The sequence below is a fragment of the Natator depressus genome, chromosome 1, assembly GCF_965152275.1.
Source record: "Natator depressus isolate rNatDep1 chromosome 1, rNatDep2.hap1, whole genome shotgun sequence".
NCBI classification, from domain to species: Eukaryota; Metazoa; Chordata; order Testudines; family Cheloniidae; genus Natator; species Natator depressus.
Genome location: NC_134234.1, coordinates 321,250,862 through 321,263,345, shown reverse-complemented (window position 1 = coordinate 321,263,345; position 12,484 = coordinate 321,250,862). Strand labels below are relative to the sequence as shown.

Below are 12,484 nucleotides of genomic sequence, written 5' to 3'. Positions count from 1 at the left end.
CATGAACACAAGGCCCACCAGTAAAATCCCAGGTCTTTTACTTCTGCGAACCATCCCTTTTATCCTTTTAACCACACTCAAAACTAGCGGCAAGTTGCGATGAAATAACATCCTTATTGAGTATTAATTATTAAACTCTGTTCTTATTTAACTTAACCGTGCCTCCAGGATGCTGTTAGCAAGGCAAAAAACTCCCCAGCCCTCTGCCAGTTTGGCCCCTACAGGAAGAAAAAAATTCATTCCTGACCCTACAACGGGCAAACAATCAGAGCCATAGCATCCACAAAACACAACTTCACGGCTGCTAATACAGGGGATGGAGGGTGAGGCTGCTAGAATGGAGCAAAAAGCAAGAGGCTTCACGAGGCCGAAGCTAGGGTTTAAATTAATGAAAGAGGAGAGTGAGGGACCAGTCAGATCCCTTCCTTCCCAAGCTTGCCAACCAGTGACTAGAGACTTTGAAGGGGAAGGGCACCCCTGCATCCTCTCAGCACATGTTCTCTTTCCACATTCAACTGGGCCTAACCCAGTTGCTGCTGGCCCCATCAGGTTTCCCATTCATTGAGGCAGTTGGGTGGTACTGGTCACAATCCCTCAATGACATAAAAATTCAAGCTAGCCCAGGTCATTTACCAATGACCAGTTCAAGATATGCTCTGTCTGTCAGTGATGTAAGCTTCATAATCACAAATATTGATGGTTGTCTATTTACAGCATGGGGGCATGTTCTTTTGACCCAGCTGTGTGTTGTTTTGGTGTGTGTTTGGGTATTTTGTTTATTTTGGAATTAGACAGAGTTGCAGAGTGAGTACATGCATCAGGTAATGACGTGTTCTGATATAGTCAGTATATCTGTGTCTTTTTTAAAGATAAAATTAACATTGACTATATTTCTATTCATCCAGCTGTAATGATCTATATCTTGGAGGGAAATAGAACACCTCCTCGAGTTATTTACCAGATTGATGCATCTGATCCTGAACAGTCACAACTCACAGTAAGTTTAATTAAGGAAAAAAGAGAGAGAGAGAATGCAATCCACTGCATCTGAAGTATAACTAATTCCCAGGAACTTTCTCCTCTGAACTCACTCATCAGGCATATAGAAAACGGTATATTGTCAGTTGAAATGAAACATTTTAAATAATAAGCTAGAATAGCAGAATGTTATTTTTGATAAGAAGGGACCAATCTCTCGCCAGTGGGGTATGGAGTAGGTTTTAAAATTTGAACACCCTGAAGTTAGATTTTGGAGACAGGGTTTTGCTGTGACCCACCATAGATATAGCAGGTAACGGGGTCTTTCTTACAAACTGTCTCCAAAATCCCTTTTCAGAGTAAGGGTTAAATGGGGCTTTTAATCTTTTATGTTACATTGAAGTTTCTTTTAAATGAAACATTGGGGAAATAACTCTTCATACAATGAAACCTCAGCATTTAGCCATCTGGAAAGCAATACAGTGTGATTTGTGGCCAAGAGCTTAAAAAAATGAAAAGGTTCTGGATATCAGCAGGAATTTCAGAAAAGTCACTTTTTGCAGACTTTTACGTGAGAAACTGGTGAAAGATACAACATTATCACAAACAGACACTTCAGGTGTTACTTCAGCCTGTAGCACTACTCAAAAGACCAATTACATTTTAGGAGCTGCATTCTTGACCTCCTTACTCAGTCTTTTCTCAGTCAAACTCCCATTGAAGTCAATGTGGGTTTGACTGAATAAGAAAAGGTGTAAAGGCATCAGGATTTAACTCTAGATTAATGATTATTGCCAATGAAAGTGAAAAATAACTGCAGTGAATTCTTCATAAGCAAAAGTCTTTGAATCTGTGATAAATCCCAGTCATAATAAGGAGATGCACATGCAGAAATGATGGACTGCTGGTACAATAATACTCGCAGCAGGAAAACTAGAGTGGTCCATTGACAAGAATTTGTTAGCTTAATTGATTAGATTACTCAGCCGCTTTTTCAGCAACTTCAGTTAAACATATCACAATAGGAGATGAATTGTGGTTACACTCGGTTCTATTTCATTTCTGTTTGTCAAAGAAGTAACACAAGAGGAGTAGCACCAGTTGAGCAGGTCTTTCATAAGGCTGTAGGATTTTTAAGAACACTTTACTGATCACCTGGCTTATCATTATTTGATGCTGTATGTTCTAGAATATCACTTGTTAAGTTAGGCCTGCTCTACACTACACAGTTAGGTTGACTCAAGGCACCTTACGTTAACCTAGCTGTGGGTGTCTCTCCACTTGAATTTGGCTCCTGATGACATAAGTGCCCCATTACACTGATTTAATAACACCACCTCCCCAAGCAACATAGAATCAGGGTCAACGTAGTTAGGTCGACGCAATGTGAGCGTAGACACTCTGTTACTTATGTCAACCTTTACTAGCCTCCAGCAGCTGTCTCACAATGCCCCACAGTGTCCGCTCTGGTCACTGTTGTGAACTCCACTGCTCCAGGGTCAGGTAGATGGGAAGCCCCACGAATTTCTGAAATTCCTTTTCCTGATTGCCTGGCTTGGCGAGCACACCCTAGCAGCTCTCCACTGTTGAGTGCAACTGCCCAGCTGACCATGCTGGCTACACACTCCAGGCACACTCCTGCCTGGAGGAGACAGGAGGTGGTGGATCTCCTGGGTCTCTGGGGAGAAGAGGCTCTGCAGGCACAACTCTGAACCAGCCACAGAAATGTGGATATCTATGAGTAGGTTGCTTGACAGATGCAGGAGATGGGCTACAACAGGGACCAGCAGCAGTGCCATGTGAAAGCCGAAGAGCTGCGGCAGGTGTACCAGAAGGCCAGGGAGGCCAACAATCGATCTGGTGCTGAGCTGCAGAAAGCTGCATGCCATCCTCAGCAGAGACCCCACCACTACCCCCAAGAGCCCTGTGGATACTTCTGAGGAGCCCAAATCACAGGCCCCTGCCATGAACAGTGAGGAGAAGTGGACGAGGAGGAGGAGCAGGTGACCGGGGGATCTAGCTGAGCCAGGATCTGGTTTTGACTCCACTGGAGTCCAGCCAGTCCTGACTGTCGAGCACAGGCGAGCCTGATACAGGGGAAGGAAACTCTGGTAAGTGTGCAGTTTACTTTGAAATTACAAGGAGCCTCTGTTACCCTCAGGAATGAGATATCGGCTAAAATCACCACCCCCTGGGGGAAACGGTGCCAGTATGCAGTTCCATTGCCCTATACAACCAGAATTATGCAACAGAGCAATTCCCTCCTCATTTTCCCAACTGCTGGAGGGCCATCCTCAGCATGGATGCCATGCTCTATCAGTCCCAAGCAGAAGTGAGAATGCAGCACTTACAACTTTTGGGGAGCAAGGAGAGTGAGTTCCATGTTTCATTTTGATTTCCATCATGAATACACTGACAAAGGTACCTGTGTGTGTTGTACCTGCAGCTGCTGCCATTGCAGCTGTAAGGTCTCCCCATCCCCACTCACGGAATGCCTGAGCCAGACACAGAGGAAGAAAAGAGGACTAAGGATGACGTGTTCCAGGATATCCTGCAAGTCACTGCTGCATCAGAGAATGAGCACAGGGCTTGGAGGATGACCCTTGCTGGTAACCTGGAGAAGGATGGAGTGGAGAGGAGAAAGGTGCAGGAAAAGGAGAGGGGATGTGCAGCAGGACATGCTTGTTCTTCTCAGACAGCAAACAGAGATGCTGCAGACTCTGGTGGGCCTGTAGGTTCAACAATTCCATGCTCGTTTCCCGCTGCAGCCCATTGAGAACTCAATATCGGGACCAGAGGTGAAAGTAAGTCGGTCCGGTCCGGCGTACCTGCAAGAGCCAGTACGCTGTGCCAGACTGGACTGGCTTCCCCAGGCTGGCGCTTTAAAGGGCCCCGGGCTCCCCGCAGCGGCTGGAGCCCCCGGGCCCTTTAAAGCGCCACCTGAGCCCCGCTGCCGGAGCCCTTGGGTAGTGGCGGCAGGGCTCTGGTGGTCATTAAAAGGGTCTGGAGTTCCACTGCGGTAGCGGTGGCTGGAGCCCGGGGCCCATTAAATCACCCCTGAGCCCCAGGGCTCCCAGCTGCCTCTGCAGCTGGGAGCTCTGGGGGTGATTTAAAGGCCCGGGGGCTCCCAGCCACAGCTGGAGCCCTGGGGCCTTTAAATCTTGATTTAAAGGGCCCGGGTATTTAAAGGCCCCGATTCTTCCAGTTGAGGCCACGCCTCTTCTGGTTGAGGCCATGCCCCCTGCTCAGGACTCCGGAGTACTGGTAAGTCCTTTAAGTTACTTTCACCCCTGATCGGGACCTTCCTATGTCCCCACTCAACATTCCATGTGGCATCAGGGGTCAGTGCACTACCCTTATCACTCCACCCCAGGGGACATTAAAGACAATCACAGCTTCATATACACTGACGTGTGTAAGCCCCGGTTGGTGTATGTGTACCTAAAATGGACATGACTATTTTTTCCACATCATAAGTTCTATTCCCTTAATTTTTTAATTTTTATTAAATTTCAAAAGGTTTTCTTTAATTGCCCATTCATATTACAGAATAAGTTTTTTTTTGTAATGAAATTAATCTTTATTAGTTCACAATGTATGCTGGTTGGTGCTGAGTAGGTCGGACAGCAGCCAATTATCTGTTACTGCACAGTGTCACACAACCCATAGCACCATTCATAAACAATATAAATAGATGCATTGACAATATTATATCCCAAAATACACAGAAATCACCACAAGATTCATACGGGGCCACAAAAGAGCAAGGCCAGGTGGACCACACTACAGCACACACACACTATTCTGGGTCATTATTAAAATGGTCTTTCAAAGCCTCCCTGAGCTTGGCTATTCAAATTCAGCAGATAGTTGCCCCACCTCCACCCTGGCAGAAACTTTTCCCCCTTTGCTTCACAGGACACAGCAGGCAGCTATAGCCACTGGGATATTTTTCTCACTGAAGTCCAAAAAAGCAAACAGGATGTTAGGAATCATTAAAAAAGGGATAGAGAATAAGACGGAGAATATCTTATTGCCTTATATAAATCCATGGTATGCCCACGTCTTGAATACTGCGTACAAATGCAAATACAAAAAAAGTACAAATACTGCGTACTCCTCGTCTCAAAAAAGATATACTGGCATTAGAATAGGTTCAGAGAAGGGCAACTAAAATTAGGGGTTTGGAACGGGTTCCATATGAGGAGAGATTAAAGAGGCTTGGACTTTTCAGCTTGGAAAAGAGGAGACTAAGTGGGGATGTGATAGAGGTATATAAAATCATGAGTGGTGTGGAGAAAGTGAATAAGGAAAAGTTATTTACTTGTTTCCATAATATAAGAACTAGGGGCCACCAAATGAAATTAATGGGCAGCAGGTTTAAAACAAATAAAAGGAAGTTCTTCTTCACATAGCGCACAGTCAACCTGTGGAACTCCTTGCCTGAGGAGATTGTGAAGGCTTGGACTATAACAGGGTTTAAAAGAGAACTGGATAAATTCATGGAGGTTAAGTCCATTAATGGCTATTAGTCAGGATGGGTAAGGAATGGTGTCCCTAGCCTCTGTTTGTCAGAGGGTGGAGATGGATGGCAGGAGAGAGATCACTTGATCATTACCTGTTAGGCTCACTCCCTCTGGGGCACCTGGCATTGGCCACTGTTGGCAGACATGATACTGGGCTGGATGGACCTTTGGTCTGACCCAGTATGGCCATTCTTATGTTCTTATGTTCCAATCTTTTAAGGAAACAATGCCAGCTACCCTGGAAATGGCACATTCCCCTGTCATTCTGCACCTGCTGAGCCTGTAGGTGAAGTGCTCCTTGGTGCTGTTGAGGGGGCAGGAGTATGGCTTCATGAGCCATAGGAGCAAGGGATAGGCTGGGTTCCCCAGGATCACTATTGGCATTTCAACAGTGCCAATGGTAATCTGCCGGTTGGGAAAGAAAGTCCCTGCTTGCAGCTTTCTGAACAGTCCTTTGTTCTTAAAGATACACGTGTCATGCACTTTCCTTGACCAGCCCTCACTGCTGTCAGTAAGGCGTCCCCAGTGATCCTGCAGCGGTTGCTTAACCATAGAAAAGTAACCCTTTCTGTTGCCGTACTCTGTGGCAAGGTGGTCTAACTCCAAAAAAAGGAATAGGCGTCATCTATCACCCCACCACAGTTCAGAAACCCCCGGCTGCAGAACCATCCACTATGTCCTGCACATTGCCGAGAGTCACAATCCTGCATAGCAGGAGGCGATTAATGGCCCTGCACACATGCATGACAATGGCCTCTGGGGTGGATTTCCTGACTCCAAATTGATTCCCAACTGGCTGTAGCCATCTGGCATTGCAAGTTTCCAGGGTACGATCACTACTTGCTTCTCAGGTGTCCCTGCATTGGATGGCTGGGGCACACAGATCTAGGAATGTGGCCTTGCTCATCCACAAGTTCTGCAGCCACGGCTCATCAGCCTGAAGTTGCATGATGATGCAATTTCACCAGTCAGTGCTCGTTTCTCGGTCCCAGAACCAGCACTTTACCATCTCCATCTGCTCCATGAATGCCACCAACAATCTTGAATTGCTTTTTTCTATGTCCCATGGCAATCTAGCCTCCAAGGAATTATGTTCCCTGCAGCTCCTCCTGAGGTTCTGCAGTACCCCAGGATCATGCACCCTATGCTTGCAATGCTCATGACAACAGTGTAGAACTGTGCAGGCGCCATGCATCTGTCAGAGATGGCATATGGTAAGGGGAGAAAAGGGGGTTTATGGGATTTTGAAAAGAAGGCATGAAAATTATGGTATGCGGATGAAATTATGGGATGGAGAACACTGCATTATGGGAAGTTGACCCCATGCTCCCAGTCACCCTTCCACAATTCGTTTTGGCTCCATCAGGCATTGCAAAAACTTCCCAAAAGACTCTGCACTGGACAGTGGCGAGTTGCATTGTGGGATAACTATCCCTGGTGCACTGCACTCTACATCAGTACAAGAGCTCCTGGTGAAGACATGCACTGGTGACACCAGGAGCCAAGTACGCATATGCACAAGCGAAGTACTTATTGTGGTGGCTGTATGCCGACATAACTTTGGTCAACATAATTTTGTAGTACAGACATGATGTCTTCACAGGATTACTGATTATGGCCTATGGGTAGCAGAATCAGTTCTTAGGCCCACTTGAAAGGAAGGGACCAGAAGAGAAACCAGACTAAGTATGAGGCAGGCAAGCTGGGAGCAGTTTCCTGAATAAAAACACAAAGTCATTGTACAACTGCACTGTGTGTCAGTGTTCTCTTCTCTATCTATCCTGCATGGACCTCCAAGAGATGAAGGGCAAAAGGCTTTGCAACTGCTCTCTTACAAAGGGTCCCCCGCATATCTGCTCTATCTTGATAATGGCTGTATCTTCAACTTTTGTAAAAAACAGTATAGCTCCATTGAAGACAATAGATCCATGCTGATTTACACCAGATGAGGACCTGGGCAGTGTGTTGTTAGTAACAGTGTAGAGGAGCATCTCAACTGGCATACAGAATATTAGTTAAATGCAGAAAAAGGTGATCTACCTTGGACATGGAGGTTATACTGTGCTGGTTAAATATCTGTGCACCACTACTCTCTTCTGGATAAAATGTCAGACTTGCTTAAGTATTTCCTGCTGCCCAACCACTAGATGGGTAGTGGCACGTGCACACACACCAGCCGGTAAATTATATTATTTTCATGGATTAGGATACCAGAGGGGGTGAGAATTATTCTGATAAAAATAAAAGGAGTACTTGTGGCACCTTAGAGACTAACCAATTTATTTGAGCATGAGCTTTCGTGAGCTACAGCTCACTCCATCGGATGCATACTGTGGAAATTGCAGAAGACATTATTATATACACAGACACCATGAACCAATACCTCCTCCCACCCCACTCTCCTGCTGGTAATAGCTTATCTAAAGTGATCATCAAGATGGGCCATTTCCAGCACAAATCCAGGTTTTCTCACCCTCCGCCCCCCCACAGACAAACTCACTCTCTTGCTGGTAGTAGCCCATCCAAAGTGACCACTCTCTTCACAATGTGTATGATAATCAAGGTGGGCCATTTCCTGCAGAAATCCAGGTTCTCTCACCCCCTCACCCCCCTCCAAAAGCCACACACACAAACTCACTCTCCTGCTGGTAATAGCCTATCCAAAGTGACCACTCTCCTTACAACGTGCATGAAAATCAAGGTGGGCCATTTCCAGCACAAATACAGGTTCTCTCACACGGCTGTTACTCTGAAATCTGATAAAAATGTGACACAATGACTAGCTTGGTGTGTGACCATGTCTCTTTCTAATGGGGACCACTGTCATGCCCTGCTTGCTATTTACCAGAAGATCTACTTCTATAGCTCAAGTGACAGTGGCTTGTGTTTCTGGTGATGAATGTCCTGGGTTTGATCCTGCTGATGACCACGATGCCTGTACATTTCCATACACAGAGTTCTGGGAATACTGTAAATGTGGGGCATATATTTCCTTGATCCATTCTGTAAGCCAGTGAATGAACGGCTGGATGTTTTAAAAAGATACAGATGCTAATTCATAATCCTTTTATTCCAGTATTCATGTACCCCTGTGTCTCAGTCATTCACGGTCTCTCAAACTGGAACCATTTCTTCCACAAAAGAATTTGATTTTGAGAGAGATCCACATCTGTAAGTATTCATTTTGATCCTCTGATCATTCTCGTTGTTCATTGTTAACAGAGACCTACTGCATGTAATCCACGGTGTGATTCTGGTTTGATTTTGTTTTTATTTAACAGTTATTTGTTAAACATAACAGTGACAGACCGCCTAGGGCTGAGCACCACCAGGGCAGTGATAGTCAACATCATTAACACCAATGACGAAACACCTTACTTTATCACGTAAGTGAAACGTTCACTTTGCACCCTAAAAATACACATAGTTCTCAGACTTTTCAGCCTCAGCATTATTGGTTCAACCTTTTGGGAGACTCTATAGCATAGCCATTAACTGATACAATGTCTCATTGTTTCCATGTACTTCTCCCTCTTTCTATATCCATCTTTTTTAAACTTAGATTGTAAGCTATTTGGGACAGGGACTATCTTTTTGTTCAGAGCCTATCACAATGGGGTCCTGCTCCATGACTGGGGCTCTGAGGTGCCATGACCATACACATAATAATGAACTAATGATAATACATAAGAACAGCCATACTGGGTCAGACCAATGGTCCTTCCAGCCCAGTATCCTGTCTTCCAACAGTGGCCAATGCCAGGTGTTTCAGAGGGAATGAACAGAACAGGGCAATCATCAAGTGATCCATTCTCTGTCACCCATTCCCAGCTTCTGGCAAACATTAATAACTATTATAATAACTGTTGCTAAAACACTATTTTCATTTTGTTATGACTTCTTAGTCTCTTGTTGGACGTTTTTATCAGTTTCTTTCCATTATCCCTGTACATGTTATTACAGTTAATTTTCAAAGCTTGTGTTTGATCCTAAGTCAAGCATGAAGACATACACTCTGTCTGGCTGAAACTCACCCCTGTGCAGAACGTCAAAATAAGGTCTATGGTTCGGATCCACAAAGGTACTTAGACTCCTTACTGCCATCGATTTAAACTGGAAGTCAGGAGCCTAAATATCTTTATGGATCCAAGCCCTAAGTCCCAATTTTAGGGTCCACTGCAATGCATAAGCCCCCTGTGACGAAGTGGGACTGTTCTTAATGTTTCCTCTGAATAGTGTGGGGGTGCCTCAGTTTCCCCTATGCAGTTCTTAAGTATCTAGGTGGTGGAGTAAGAGTGTATGATCACTGCAGAGCCCTAGAGGGCAGGTGTGTGCAGGAGTCTGGCCACAGAGAATGGCCGACACCGTTTCCCGGCAACTGATGGTCTGGGCCCTTCCCCCCTGCAAGGTGAGAGCTAAAGGGTTGGAGAACAAAGGAATCAGGTGTCCTCCTGGCCCGGGAAAGGAACAAAGCCAAGAGGAGGAGGGGCTGGAGGGAGTTTCAGTTTGGGGCTGGCTGGAGACATGGAGAGAAGGGCAGACATGGTTGTCTGGCTCACTGCCCCCAAATGGACCCAGCTGAGGGGTCCGGTTCTCTGCACCTACAAGCTCTGTTTTAGACCATGTTCCTTTCGTCTAATAAACCTCTGTTTTACTGGCTGGCTGAGAGTCACGTCTGACTGCGAAGTTGGGGTGCAGGACCCTCTGGCTTCCCCAGGAGCCCCGCCTGAGCGGACTCGCTGTGGGAAGTGCACGGAGGGGCAGAGTATGCTGAATGCTCCGAGGTCAGACCCAGGAAGGTGGAAGCTGTGTGAGCTGTGTGTCCTGAAGACAGGCTGCTCACAGAAAGTAGACTTCCCCAGAGTCCTGACTGGCTTCATGGGGAGCAGTTCCAGAGCATCTCCCAGGGACTCCGTGACACTCCCTACTCAGGTGCCACCTTTAGGTACTTAAACATTTGCTGTAAAAGTTCCCTAGCTACCTCTCTGCCTCTGGGCATGTGCGCTGCTGCCTCCCTCTAGGGGTCTGGACACCTGTCTCCTGCCTAACTCCCAGCACGATCCATGAACTGAGGGAAGACAGGCATTCACCTGCCTATCTTCCCTGTAGGGCCTGATCTGGCAGCCACCCTGAGCAAGTTTTGGTGCCAACAAGGTTATTTTACAGTGGAAAGGAATGTGGGCTATAGTGGTTAGAGCAGGTGCCTGGTAGGTTGAACTTCCAAATTCTTGATCTGACTCTGCTAACGACTGCCTGTGTGGTCTTGGACAAATCATTGAAGTATTGTATCCATTTTATAGAGGTTATCTACCTCAAAGCAGCGTTAGAATTAAGGGCCTTAATCTTCACTTGCACAGTGGTCAGTGAGAAAGGCTGTAATTCTTCTCCTGATCCTGGTGGCAACCTGGCACAAGTTAGGGCACAGCAAGGGCTGATCTAATCCATGCTAGGTTGTAACTTCCCTCCACAGGCCATTATGCCTGTGAAGATCAACCAGAGTGCAGTGAGGTTCAGCCCTGCCCTCTATACAGAGGAGGGAGAAGCCAGTGCCACTGTTTAATCACCATGCCAAGAGACTTCCAGCTGCCCCTCTGGCTGCTTTGTGCTGCCTGAGCAGTGGAAAGCTGCTGGAATTGGGGCCAAGGATCTGGGTATGATCTGTAAAGCCTGAGATGTCTGGTGAAATAGAAGAACTAAGTATTATAAATAGAAATGTGGCTTTTTCTTCCTGCCTATTTGATACTTGAAATGCATGAAGGAAACAATTAGCAGAGAGAGGTTTAAATGTAGATGCCCCACGTTACTGTGCTGGTCACATACAACTGGGAGGAGCCTAGATTTCAGAACCACCATTTGTACCTGTAGGACCACATTGTTTTCTAGACTGATTTTCCCCCTCCAAAAGTTGCCATTATTGTTATTTTATCCAGGAGACTGGAAAGACTACTGGTATTATGCTAAATATCTATTTTCAACCATACTATTTCCTAAGCTAATGAATAACAGCAATGACTTCGTGTTTTAGATGTAAAAAACAATATTTATATAGAACAGAGAATCACTGGTATCTGGTTGATCCCTGAATGAAATGGTCTCTTCCTATTCAGGGTAAGGATTTCTATTGGTATTACAAACCAAAAAGCACAGCTCAAGCTGTTTGTTAAGAGCTTGAGCTTCCAAAGATAAAATGATACTTCATTAATTGACCTCCCATATCACTACTGAGTCACATACAAAAACACATGTGAGCTGCATGCCTGGGCTTTGAACTTCATGACTCTATCATGGTTAGAGCTGTGGTGGGAGTTTGGGAAAACTTGACAAGTTTACAAACCTGTTTTCATTTTTTCTGATCAAAGCTTTTAGGACGAAAGTTTCAAAGGGTCTTTTTAATAGTGCCCACAAGATATGCAAACACATCAGTTCTTGGTGTGCAAAATCCTACATCGGCAGCCAACCCTTTGAAAATCTGCTCCTCAGAATGGGAAACCAAAGGAGGAGACAAGAAAGCAAACATGTTTCTCTCTTAATTACATTGTAGTCTTTGTCTAAAAGGCATTGCCTGAAGCATCCTATATAAAGCTACTGGCAGGAGGCTGATAGATCAGCAACAGCACATAGTCTAGATATATCTCAAAAGGAAGTGGCCAAACCCATGGCACAGTGGTGTTGGCATTCAGCATTACCTGCAGTGTGCTCAGAAGCTTCCTGTCTCTCCATGCAAGATCCCGTGGAGGGCTGAATAACCACTCCATGTCATGGCTAGAGGTGCTATAGTACTGCTAGGCCTGCCTGTGGGGGTGGGTAGGTGGTGTGGGTTCCAGTCACAAAGAGGGCAAGTTTTTTAAAAATTGGAATTTAAATGAGTTGAAACTTATTGTGTCTATTCTCCATAGACCTCACTACCTTCCTGTTTGCTTCTAGGTGAAATTCAGGTTGTCTTTGATTTGTCAAGCTCTATGTGGCTTTCCTCCTCTCTC

General features: G+C 45.6%; 1 protein-coding gene across 1 annotated transcript in view; it reads left to right on the top strand.

Annotated features, from left to right (window-relative positions):
* The window catches only part of CDHR3 (cadherin related family member 3), a 74,571-nt gene that overhangs the window by 19,658 nt on the left and 42,429 nt on the right, over positions 1 to 12,484 (top strand). Inside the window, 3 exon segments of the mRNA XM_074958274.1 lie at positions 906 to 997; positions 8,581 to 8,675; positions 8,786 to 8,890. Of these exon segments, the coding sequence (XP_074814375.1) occupies positions 906 to 997; positions 8,581 to 8,675; positions 8,786 to 8,890 (292 nt within the window).